This window comes from Epinephelus lanceolatus, chromosome 8 (genome assembly GCF_041903045.1).
Source record: "Epinephelus lanceolatus isolate andai-2023 chromosome 8, ASM4190304v1, whole genome shotgun sequence".
In the NCBI taxonomy this organism is placed as follows: domain Eukaryota; kingdom Metazoa; phylum Chordata; class Actinopteri; order Perciformes; family Serranidae; genus Epinephelus; species Epinephelus lanceolatus.
This window is the reverse complement of record NC_135741.1, coordinates 39,474,498-39,487,884: the sequence shown is the minus strand read 5'-3', so window position 1 is coordinate 39,487,884 and position 13,387 is coordinate 39,474,498. Positions and strand designations below refer to the sequence as shown.

Genomic DNA, 13,387 nt, shown 5'->3' with positions numbered 1-13,387 from the left:
TACTTTTTTCTCCAAACATACCTTTGCTCACTACCTCAAAAAAGTTCTATTTTCACCCAGCCTTTCCTAATGGTAATTGTGAACAAGCCATAGCCCCTAACAAGCTGATTAAGGTCTGAGACCCTGGTAAATGTTGTCAGAGAGCTCAAATGTCTTGACTTGCCCAAACTTTTGCATGGTGCTTCTTTCCTTTTTTTCCACTCTAAAATTGTACAAAACAAAAATAATATTCATCCTTAACTGCATGCCTTTTGGAGATCAGTTCATTTTTCTACTCACTTAACTATTTACAATAAAAGAAATTTTGACCAGGGGTGCCCAAATTTTTGCATGCCACTGTATAAACATTAGATTTTTTAACCATGTGAGCGGCTTGCTAGCATTTACTTTAAGTGCTTTTTGGTAAATATCATTATGACTTAGTAACTTGTTTGTCTATACACATAAAGCCCCCACATAATATGTTGATATTCTCTGCAGTTTGAATTGTATCACTGTCTTATATCTCAAACAGCAAGTGTCATAGAACTACACTATATCATCATCATTTCAACAGCTTTTCACTCACTTCTACAGCTGAGTTTGTCATGAAACAGTGATACCACTCTCCTCAGAAAAGTCTGTCTCCTTGCTGAAAGTCAGTATATGAATCTTCATCTTAAGAAGGAGTGTTTGTAGTTGTAAGTTAACTTTCAGCAATATTCCTGCAAGTGATTGTGAGATGCTTGATGAATGCAGGCCCAGACATTTCCTCCAGCACCACAGGCTGCGGTGGAGCTGCACTTATCCTGCAATTGTATTAATACCTCCTTCCTATTCACAATTTCCTCATTCTTTCATCAGCCTTTTCTTGAGTGTCTGTTATTTTTTTGTAGCTCAGTTATGTAGCTACAAATTAAACTGTTACATTACCTTTTTATTTAGATTTGTGTGTAAAGGCACACTGTGTTTGCCCTGTTTATGTGTGTGCGACGTAATTATTTCTAAACTGAACATTTTCTAAGAACAGCTTTCTTCCAACTCAAACAGCTGTTGTAAGAACTCTTACCCAACTCAGTACCACTTTCTTATATGTGCCTGTTGGCAATGGTTATGAGTTGTAGACAACTGCATGATAAATAGTTAACAAATAATTTACTAAAGCTTTGTAGATCTGTTTTTAACCATTTAAAAGTACAAACATAGGGCTGCCAGGATGTGAAAAATCTCCCTGGCTGGTGTTTATCCCCCTCCTCTTTTTACCTTTTTAGTTCATCAAGTAGAAGCCACCGATGGACATTCTGTCTCTGACCATCAGGAAGTGCTGCAGAGCACGTGAATTAAAGTTATTAACAACTTATTATTAATGGTATATCTCTGCAGACCACTTGGCTTATTAGCAAGATACTCCATACCTTTCACAATCTGGCAACCCAAAAGTTTTTGTAAGTAAAGAATTATAAAATATTTTTTAGCGTTAATAACATAATGATTCACAGCCTAAAAGGCCCATGCCATATTAGAAAGTGGTACCCTGAACTCTTACTCACCTCTCGTTCTTTCTCCCTCTCTGTTGGTGTCATGGATGAGTCAGCATTTTATCCCAGTTTGTTCCTGTACTTTTTGTCATTTAGCTCTAATGATCCTGATGGAGGAGCTGTGGTATTACTGACAATAAGATGGACTTAAATTAGAGGCATTCAGTGTTCTCTTACACAGTGACCTGTGAAAAGCAACCTGAACACACTTTATTGAGTATATTGATGTGTTTCTCTTACATCTACATGACCTCTGTGGCCTGTTTACTGCAAACAGTAGGCATAAGACCATGTTATTGAGATTTCACCCCCTAAATGACCATTTGTATATCAGTTACTCCCCCAGTGTTACATTGAATTGTTTTTTCTTGCATACCTCCACATTGAATGAATAATCGAAAAATAGAGAACATTCTTGATGAAATGACATCAATAGGTTTCGCTTTTAAAACTATTCATTTACAAACTTTCACACAACTTGTGCAGTATAATCCAAGTCTCATTTATCCAGTCATATGTTCTGTACTTTCCATACAGACAGCCTTTTATGACAGGAAACTGAACTGAAAAGGAAACTTATGCTCTTCAAAGTCATTGAAAACAAAAACAGTAATTTTACTTTGCTGAACATGGGAGCTGTTGGTCTATCGCTGCCTTGATCAATTATGCTGTGTCTCAAATTGCGTACTTCTATGCTTACACTTAATATTTTGAGTGCATAAGTGCATTCACACTGAGAAGTATGGAAAAATGCAGTGCACTATGAGTACCCGGATGGTGCACTCAAAACGGTCAAGAAGTTCAGTGTGGAACTATGGACATTTCTCGCCCTCAATGGTCGCCATCTTGGCTACGTAGCAGAAGGGGAGGGACCTTATTTCAAACTGTAAATGGCAGCTTGTGCGGCCGTGAACTTCGCTGCGTTGTACAGTACATGTGTTTTTTGCACTAAGCACTAGGGCATTAACAACTTAGATTTTTTTCAGGTCGACTTATCTGTCAATAAAGTCGAAGTCAAGTCGACAAGTCATTTAATGATATCATCACATTGACACGGCGGAGGAAAGTGAAGTATCTCCACACATGTGATGTGTGTCTGTCAAGGCCCGAACATACTCGGGCGGAACGTACACGGAACGGACTCTGCGGAGGTCTGCGCGGATTCAAAACGGACGTCCGCAAGCCCTGTGCGCACAAAGCTCAGATTTTACGACTGCGCGGACTCCACTCCGCGCACCAGTGACTGCTCAGCATGTATTTTTCACATCACGGGGATTTTTCACGTACATTTTTACAGGAAACTACAACGCGGAATTGCACTCGACTACGAAAGCCCGGATGACTACGGACATTCCTCGCGGAGTCTGCTCCGCTAATAGTACGCTCAAGTATGTTCGAGTCAAGGATAAAGTATCAGTGTAAGCCAATCAGAGGCAGCGATTGCATTCCATACACAAGCACACAGAGAGAGAGAGGGAAAAAAAGACTTGTCGACTCCTCCCGGGGGGTGTCGACTTGTGCTACTGACGTCGACACGTCGACAAAACGACTTTTCTGTTAATGCCCTACTAAGCACCACTATACTGTTGTTGGATATAAGCCAGCAGTATGTTTGTTGGGTTAATTTAGCAGTCCGTAATGATTTGGTACTGTGAACGATAACGCGAATGCTAATGCTAGTTTGCTAACTAGCTAATTTGCGGTCGTCATTTCCGGTGAGTGCACAACGGCCGTGTTTGGTTTGAGACAACACTACCCTGTCGTATTTGCGCATTACGCCAATAAGTACATAGTGCACATAGTATACTACATGGAAGTGTACTAACGGAAGTATGTAATTTGAGACACAGCACAAGTCTGTGTTATTGTGTGACCTTGGTGTTTTAAAGTAGTAAGTTGCCATGTTCAGCGAGGTATAATGTAGGGGTGGGGGGAAAAAATGGATACAGCATCCTATTGCGATATTTTTGTGTGACAGTATCATATCATCACACAGTAGCAAGTATTGATTCTTTATTTTATAAATTAATAATATGGCAAAAACAAATTACACTTAGGTAGCCTACGAAAAAAATATAATCAATGGCTTTTTCAATCCACTAGATACATTTTGCTGCAAAAAAAGGGCTGAAGTGAGATTAATAGACTGAAAGCTTTAACTTAACTTACTGTAACTTACATAAAACAGATGTTAACATAGTTTTCCTTTGAGATATTTACAGTTGAAAAAAAGGCAGTAAGTCATAATATATTGCAATATATGTTATTACAGTACTTTCGCAATATATTTCAATTGAACTAATATTGTATCGTGACTAAAATATTGTGATGATATTGTATCGTGTTTCCTAACCCTAGTAAACTTACTGTCTTTGTCAATGTGATCTGGCTTTGAAGAGATCATAGATAAGATTCACCTTTAGTTCAGTTCCCCGTCGTAAAGGGCTGTCTGATTGGGAAGTACCCAGCATATGACTGGATAAGTGAGACCTAGAGTGCACCGCACGTATTCTGTGAGAGTTTGTAAACAGCTGTTTTGATATAGTTTGCTGTTGTTAAGCATGGACTCCTTTTACTTTAATTCATAAAGAATTTTCTCAGTTTTTGGATTCTTTGTTTACCATGGAGGCATGCGAGAAAAAAAGTTTTCCTCATGAAATCCACATAACATGGGGCGAGTAATTGATATACAAAAGGTTTGTAGGGACGTGTGTTCCTTTAACCCTCAGACTAAATGTTCTTACTCTGCAATGCAAATGCTGCAGTAATGCAGTATACAGACTGTATGTTTTAAACCTAATGTGTACAATAGGATGCATTGATTTACGTCTGTGGTCCAGTTTTACACAGTCACTACTTTAATAATATGGAGAGCCCTTTTGGCATTAATATTGGCTGCTTATCAGAATAAATGGTTTGACTGCATATTGCCAAAAATCCACTTATACTAATTGTGTGTCAAGTGATTTTTATGTGTTTTAACCAGTCATCTCATCCAGATGTTGCAAGCCATATATTTATGCGTGGGTCACAGACAGATACCCTCTTAAACTGAAGCCAAGATGTCTGGTCAGTGATCATAGTGGTTTTATTGGTATGGTAATATGTAGCTACAGACAGTTCAATCTGTAGCTGTGGTGTCCTCCTCTCTCTCATCTCTTTTCCTCAGATTCAACCCTCTGAAGGCGTTGCAGCCCAAACGTCGTTTGCAGCAAATACTGGCATCCTCGCCCGTCCCTGTGCCTAAGCCGGTATCGGGGTCGGGGTTGGGGACGGCTGCGCCAGCAGCCACGGCGCCAGTGGCCATTCCTGTGCCCGCGCCCCCTGCGTGAGACTCAATTCAGTTTCAGTCTCAGAGAGCATGCTCCGTAGCTGTAGCTGTAGCTTCGGCATGCACTGTAGCCACTAAAACAAGACCAAGCACACAGGCAACATTATGCTACCTGTCTCACTTTGACACTGTTTACATGAACAACTGGAACTCTCAGTGTTCATATTCAGATTAGAAGTTGACATAAACAGCAGCAAACGACACAGACTTGTGTGTTTGTGTTGTAATGTCACATCACAGAGTCTGTTGATGTCCTGGCAGCAAAAAACACAGCCCTGTACAATAAAAAGACTGTCCTGAAAAATACATATTTTTTGTCTTACCTGTATTGCTATTTATCAATCCAGATTATTTTGGTGTGAGTCGCCAAGTGTTGGAGATATCCGCCATAGAGATGTCTGCCTTCTCTCAAATATAATGGAACTAGAGGAACTAGATGGAACTCAACAGCAATGTTTCTTTTCAGACATCATGACCCTGACTCAAGATTATCCACAATTTCTGTCTATCGAACTACACCCATCAGTGTAAATTCAAGAAAAGAGACATCTCTACAGCTGATATCTGTAACACTCAGAAACTCACACCAAAACAATGTAGATCAGGGGCCAGACCATAGACCCCGCCCACTCAACTGAGTAGGCTTGCATCTCTGGTCTGGCATACTGCAATGAATTTGCGATTTATCTCGTCCAAACGATGGACGGACCAATGAACGCCGGGGGTCTAGCAATTAGCCAATCAGCACCACGCTGATGTCAAGCTGTACGCCGGTGGGTAACTGGTGAGGATAGCAACAATGGTGACCGCTACAGATCCTACAGACCACATTAACGATGCTATCGAGGTATTTCGCCACTACTCGCGTTAATGGAGGACCAAATTAAGGAAGCTGCTAAACTGGATTTAACGGCGATGCAGCTGGGCGTGCACAACGACGGAGACATTTTAAACGGGCAATGCTCGCTTGTTTTCGGCACCCCCGATGCATGGATACTAATGACGTCAGATTCTGGGTGAGTCGTTGATCTCTACTGATTGGTTAGGGAAAAATCAAATTCCCTCCCCCTTGTAAATCGCCTTCAATGGAGGCAATGTCAGACTGAAGGTTCTGGGAGCTTCAGTCTGACACTCAGGCTAACATTTTACAGGCCAGGGACCCTTAGCTCAAAGAGAGACATAACAGGGACACCTATTACTGTACATACAGTTGCATTTTCAGGTCTTCTTATGTTTGCACTTGTCGGTTGCTGCTAAGTTGCATGTCTCGCCTCATCTTCTTTTCTGGTAATTTCTGAGGTGGATGGTGTGATGGTGAGTCTGTTGCTTGAAAAATTATAAAACTATCCATTGTGGCTCACAAGAATGTCCAAGTACAGCTAATTGGTCAGTATGTTTGAGAAGAATGTAATTGTTAGCTAACTACTTCATCTTACCATCATAGATAAGTGGCGCACAGTGATTAAGGGTCCACTAGCTTACATAATTGCACAAGGATTCATGGGTAACAGTTAGTACGTTTACATGCACAGTTAAGGCGAGCCATGTTGTTACCGGCTTCCTCTACTACTACTACTGTTGCGCATTCAATGCTATCCGACTTCCAGGTTAAAGCCCAGAGCGGAAACTGTGGAGCATGTGCAGAGCGCCTAGTCCAGCTTGTGTTCAACTGACTGTACATGCAGGAATAATTCGACCTCCAATTGCATTTTCTAGGTGTGTTAGTCCAACTTTAAGAAATTTGATTTAGTACGATTTCAGTCGGACTAACATGTTTACATGTATTTGTATTTTTAAAGAAAATAATTACATTTACAAACAATAACAATAACAGTAACTCAGAGGACTCCCTAGGGGTCACGGACACCCTGTTGAAGACCCTGAATCTAGATTGGTAAATAGCACCACGGGTAAGAGAAAAAAATATGCATTTTTCATTTTGGGGTGAACTGTCCCTTTAAGAGTCACCAGGTAAATTTGTACTCTAGAACTGGAGAATTTCTAACACCATTTGGTCCATGTTCTATGTTAATGTTTGTAGCATGAAGTTGTGTTTAGAGGCTACGTGCACAGTAGAAATAGCGCAATCATTGTGCTGTGGAAGCATACTGTGATCAAAAGTGATCACTGGTCCACCACAGCTGTCAGTCAACACACAATGTTTGTTACGAACACTAACCAGTTCAACAACAGAGAGTTGGTGAGACACCGACATTGCCTGAAAAGAGAATGTGCTTTATGGTTTATTAAGAAGTGAGATGTGGCTGATCTAAAATGATTTCAGCCTCTGGAGCAAAGTCTCTGTCTCTACCACGAACAAACAACATTGTAAAGGAATATTCCTGTACTCCACCCACTCACACTAACCAACACCTGACTCTCGGGCAACACTCGGCTCCTACAGTCTCCCTACAACTTCTCCCACCAGACTGTCACCCACCTCCTACAGTCCAGACACAGGTCCCATTCCAGCAGATGAATGGGATAGACTGTCAGACCTGAAACACTCTTGTTCTGTGTATTCCGCCCCCTTCCAGGCTCACTGCTTCAGCTGCTTCCCTCTGCCTGTTTCTGTTCTGTCTTGGCTTTTGTCATATATTGATCTTCAAATAACTACCAAGTAGTCAATATCTGGCCTCCTCCCTTACTGTATCACACAGGACACGTATACTCAGCACAACTCTTTCCAAGGAGCTTGGTAAAGTTGAGGGTAGCCAAAAGAAAAAAAGATGTACATGTTTTCAAAAAGAAGTGAGAATTACACACTACTGTGTTAGTGTGTCAAATAAAGTCTCTGTTTTGGTATGCTAAACAGCTGCAAACTAAGTGTCTGAATACTAAAATAACACACGATTAATAACATGTTCCTACTCTCAACTCGTAAATTACAGCTTGGTCAGTGGTCCTGCACTTCAAGCTATGACACTATACGTACCCTTCTAACATCACTTTTGCACGTCAACGTTTAAACATTTAAAACAAACTTCTGTTATCACAAGAAACTACTGGTTAAATAGGTATGTTTGTTATGTTACGTATATGTGATGTAAGTTAAGTATGTTACGTAAGTCAACTTACATAGGTAAGTTAAAATAAGCCAACTTTGTCATTTGGTTTCACACAGGGCATGAACAGTGATCCTGTTGACCCATCTATCCTACCTGAACTCCTCTGTACGCAGGCTTTGTCACTTTTAATACTACATTAACTGACTTCTTCCTTTGCGCCTATTAAAGGAAGATGGGCGCAAAGGAACTTAATCAATGTGAGCTTACTGGAAATTCTTCATTCATGGGAAGTAATTGCAATCCCTGTGTGCGGCTGTGGCTCAGAGGTAGAGCGGGTTGTCCACCAACTGGAAGATCAGCGGTTCAATCCCCGCCTCCTCTAGTCTGCATGTCAAAGTATCCTTGAGCAAGATACTGAACCCCAAGTAGCAGGGGGCACCTTGTATGGTAGTCTCGGCCACCAGTGTGTGAATGGGTGAATGTGACTCATAGTGTAAAAAGTGCTTTGAGTGGTCAACTAGAAAGGCGCTATACAAGTGCAGGTCCATTTACCATAATAGATCCATCATGGGGCCTTATTCAGAAAAAATAGGCACAGTAGTCAATAGCAAAAATAGCAAATAATTTTTTGATCCCATAATATACATCACCAACTAGCTAGCTAACTTGCTAACTTAGCTTTGTTCATAGCATAAATGTAATTTTATCTTACCTGATGTGTTTTATTCAGCAACTCCTGGTCATTTTATCAGCTGGGAAGCAAAAGACAAGCAAAACCTGTTGCTAGTGTGAGCATATGCCACTAGGAAACACAAAGCTATTATAGATTCAATGTGAGTGAAAGCTATGACGTCACTTTTGTGGCTTTTGTAGTTTTAAATTATGTATTTTCAGTCTTATATTTCAGTAGTTTTACAACAAACTATGATGCGCGATCTTACCTTATCTTTTTAGATCTACAAACATATGTGTAATTCATGACACAGTTCAATTAGGATCAATCAGGAGAATAATTACTGAGCATATTTTTTCCAAAATAAGGTCCTACAGTGGTCCCCAAGGAGGGGGAGGGACTTTGTCTCTTGTTTACGACTGCCACGTACAGTGTCATAGTTTAAAGTGAAGGGCCACTGACCAAGCTGCCGTTTTGAAGAGTTGGGAGTGAGAGCGTGCTGGGAGGAAATTCATTAAGTAAAAAACAACCATCTCAGTAATGTCCTTTATACAACAATATCTAACTAATGTTTGCTAGCATTAGCCACTATATGCTAGTGTTCATAGCAGACCATGTAAGGCTGTAGCAGCAACACCCTTGTGTGTATTGAATTGAGCTACCGTTCATCGATTGCTTATGAATATAAACTCTTGTAAAAGTAAGATTTAGTTTTTTTGTCCTCTAAAAGTTACACAGTCTCACTTGAAGGTGCAGCATTTGGATAATTCTCTTTCTCTCTCAGTTTGTGTGTTGAAAAAGTTCCAGCAGGTTAAGTTTATGTATAAAGATACTGAGTTTGGTGCAACACTGTGTCCATGTTTTGGATTTCAGTGTGGCAGCGTAGAGTTATCGGGTCCTGTGTGACAATCCCTCATGGCTGCTCCGATTCGCTTGTTTCCTCCTCCCTCCGTGGAGGCCAGTGATTGGGCAACAGTCATGTTCTTTTAAAGTAACAGGTCATTGCAACATTCACTGTGTCATACAAAATCACTTATAAAACATTTACAGTATTTACTGTCAGCGAGGAATGTCTTGACAGAAGTTGCCCATCACAGATCACCCCTCCTTTTCCTGTCTACCACTGATGTAACTGTACTGTGATACTCAACTAATTTATTTTCCTCAGCAGAATAATTGAGGTGAAAATATGTGTTTATTTTACATTTATAAAAATCATTATTTGGATAATATGTGGTCTTACATGGTTTCTAAGGTTATTTGGGCGAATGTATCATTGTGTGACATGGATTAGTTTAAAGGAATAGTTTGGCATATTAGCATTAGCATATTAGGAAGTATGCTCATTTGCACTCATGCCAAGGGATAGATGACCAGATCAATACTACTATCATTTTGTTTGATTGTTAAGCATAAAGCTAGAGTCCATGGAAGTATTATCAGAACTGGATACTAGATCCCAAGATGGCGCCTATTCGGTCCAATCAGAATTGCTCACCTGGTGCATACGCAAAAAATGTTTCAAGCTTTTGACTTTACTCCCAGGGTATGTGGCCCACTGAAAATGCACAGTAGTGTTTCTCCTGCTGGCTATTTCCACAAGTTCCTGCTCAGCCAATACACTTCACATTGTGATGACACCACAGATTTTTAAATCAGTTTTCCTGCCTCAAGATAAGTTTTTAAAAAAAAAAACTCCATGGATCTAATTTTCTCGACGAAAGAAATAATAATTGATTCTTTTTGCAAGTCGAGGTGGCCTTTCAACTGTCTCTTACAGTGATAGTCCATGGGTAGATGTTTTTGAGCCGCAGGGGAATTTTAGGCTGCAATACTGGGAGTGACCACTGGAAAAAATTGAGAGCAAGGCTGAGCGGTGGCCCTGTATCCAGTTCATCCATGCTAGAGTACTACTACTTGGCACAAAGACTGGGAGCACGGGGAAACAGCTCATTTAAAAGCCAAATCATCCAACTACCAGCAACTTCAAAGCTCTCTAATGAACACATTGTTTTATTGTATTTTCAGGAGAAAGTTTCATAAAACAAAAATCCTAGATCAGGGCTTCTCGAGGTTTTGATGACTGGGAGCCATTTCAAGGAGCCAGCATATGATTAAGGGCCACACATTTTCTGCGACATACTGTATAATACCATGACTTTTGATGACTTTTGTTTATGACATATTATACTATGACTTTTTTAAAAAAATACTGTTCTGTGAACTTTTTTTGACATACTATACTATGACTTCGTTATGCCTTTTCTGTGACATACTGTATCATCACTTTTTAAAAAATACTATACTATAACATTTTTTGACAGACTGACTTTTTTATGACATACCATAGTATCATTTTTTCTGACTTTTCTGTGACATTCTTTGTAAGCCTTTTTTATGACTTTTCTATGACATAATATTCTATGACTTTTTATGACATGCTATACTAGGCTTTCTTTCAGACTATGACTTTTATGGCATACTTTCTATGGCTTTTTATGACTTTTCTTATTACTTACTAAACTATGACCTTTTATGACTTTTCCAAAAAACTATACTATGACTTTATAGTGACTTTTGTATGACATACTATACAATGTTTTTTTTTTTTACATACTATACTATGGTATTTTTATGACTTTTATGACATACTGTACTATGACCTTTTTACATACTATACTATGGTATTTTTGACTTTTATGACATACTGTACTATGACCTTTTTACATACTATACTATACCTTCTTTATGACTTTTCTATGACACATTATACTTTGACTTTTTGATAACTATTAATGACATACTGTGACTTTTTTATGATTTTTCTATGACATACCAAACTATGAATTATTTGGCATACTTCACTATGACATACTATGCTATGACTTTTTGTGATTTTTCTATGACATACTATGGATTTTTAATAACTTATTGATGACATACTAAGACTTTTTTATGACTTTTCTTTGACTTACTATACTATGACTCTTCCATGACTCTGTGACACACTATACCATGACTTTTTTATGACATTTTATATGATGTGATTTTTCACATACTAAACTATGACTCTTTTGTGACTTTTGCATGACATACTATAGTATGGCTTTTTGGAAATACTATACTATATCCTTTTGGAAATACTATAGTATGACTTTTTAGTGACTTTTTAATAACCTTTTTGACATACTTTGACTTTTTATGATTTTTGTATGACATACTATAGAGTGGTTTTTTTTTGACATACTAAACTATAACTTTTTGGAAATACTATACTATAACTTTTTTTAGTGACTTTTCTATAACATACTGTGACTTTTTTAATAACTCTTTTGACATACTCTGAATTTTATAAGTTTTCTATGACATACTATATGATGACTTTTTTAGATGACATATACTAACACTTTACAACCACCACAATGACATCCTGGATTCTCAAACCTCCATTTGGAGTGAATGAAACTAGCTGTTTCCTCCTGCTTCCAGTCTTTATGCTAAGCTAAGCTAATCACCTCCTGGCTTTTAGCTTAACATTTAAAAGACACACAAGAGAGTGGTACAGAGCTTCTTCACTCTTGAGGTGAATAAGCATACTTCTCAAATAGCTGTTTTAATTAAACATTATAATCTGGCCTCATAGTGCAGGATGAGGTTGTCTATATTATGGGCTGAGGAAGAAGCAGGGAGCAACTTCATCATAGGTATTGTGGTTACAGAAGAAGAATGACATCTTTCCTTGTGTTGTGTGGAGAGAAAGACTGGCAGGGATGTTGGATAGTCTTAGGGGTTGGATTGTGTTTTATCAATTCACAATCAACTATTGAGTGGACCTGTGTGTCCTGTAATAGTCAGCCAAGATATTAGCAAGCAAATATAACCTCTCTGGATAAGAGTGATTTCATTATCATGTTCTGACAGTTTTTTGTGTTGTATCAGAGGTTGAATTTGTGTCTGATTATGTTTGTGATGTCTACCTAATGTTCAAAGCAGATCTGCTGTGTGTAGAGACATTTGTGTGAAAGCTTGTTTTATAGTGAAAGGCTCTGGATGATCAGGCTGTTTTGAGCAAATGCTGCTCCCTTGCTTCTCTAATCATTAGAGTCTCAGAACATTTTATCTCCTGTGATTGTGTTTCAGAATGCAGAGCGTTTGCTTGTGTTCTGTGCCAGTAAAGGCCTCATAGCTGCAAATGACTTCACATAGATGTCTCGTATGGGAAACTAAAGCAAGCAGCCAGAGCGATTAAAGCATTTAGAGAGCCTTTTCTCCTGGGCCCAGTCAGTGTTTGAGTGCTTGTTGATATTTAGCATCTACCTGCATCTCAGGCTCTGAATGAATTAGGTGAATCCTAAGACATGCTTTAAACCAGAAGGCTTTGTCACGCCTCAATAGTGCGCATACATTTGTAGCATGCACATTGTATCAGTGGTGTGGTCATCTGCTGTCCTTTGTGATTTAACACCTTGTTGTCTCTGCCTGGTCAGGTTTGACTACTGCAGGTTCATAGAGCTAGACTACGTCCCTATGGAGACAGGCTATATGGTCTCAATGCGCCCGACTAAAGGCTATGCATCAACCAAGTCGCCAACTAAAGGATATACTTCCACCAAGTCTCCAGATCGCCACAGCCGTTCAACAAACTCTCCCTCGACCCCTCGCTCTCGGTCTGTCCTGAGTCCCTCTTCTCTTCTCCCGATCAGTGTTGACTTTCTGAAGCATGGCAATGATGACACCCTTTGCACTGTTGGGAATGTTTCATGATGTTGCATTATGGAATACATCTGACAGAACTGTTTCCACAGCATCATGTCTAGTCTACCCTGTTAATCCTGTCTTCTTTTCTTTCTGTTTGTTC

The 13,387-nt window shown here is 39.3% G+C and overlaps 1 protein-coding gene across 4 annotated transcripts in view; it reads left to right on the top strand.

Moving 5' to 3' along the window:
- snphb (syntaphilin b) overlaps positions 1-13,387 on the top strand; it is a 47,828-nt gene that overhangs the window by 21,699 nt on the left and 12,742 nt on the right. For 2 of the 4 annotated variants that reach the window (XM_033628175.2, XM_078170279.1), the window contains exons 3-4: positions 4,687-4,845; positions 13,017-13,196. The exons of 1 other annotated variant lie outside the window; for it this stretch is intronic. In XM_033628175.2, coding sequence (XP_033484066.1) covers positions 4,687-4,845; positions 13,017-13,196 — 339 coding nt within the window. The remainder of the gene's footprint in view (positions 1-4,686; positions 4,846-13,016; positions 13,197-13,387) is intronic. One more of the 4 variants, XM_033628176.2, reaches the window with a different exon arrangement.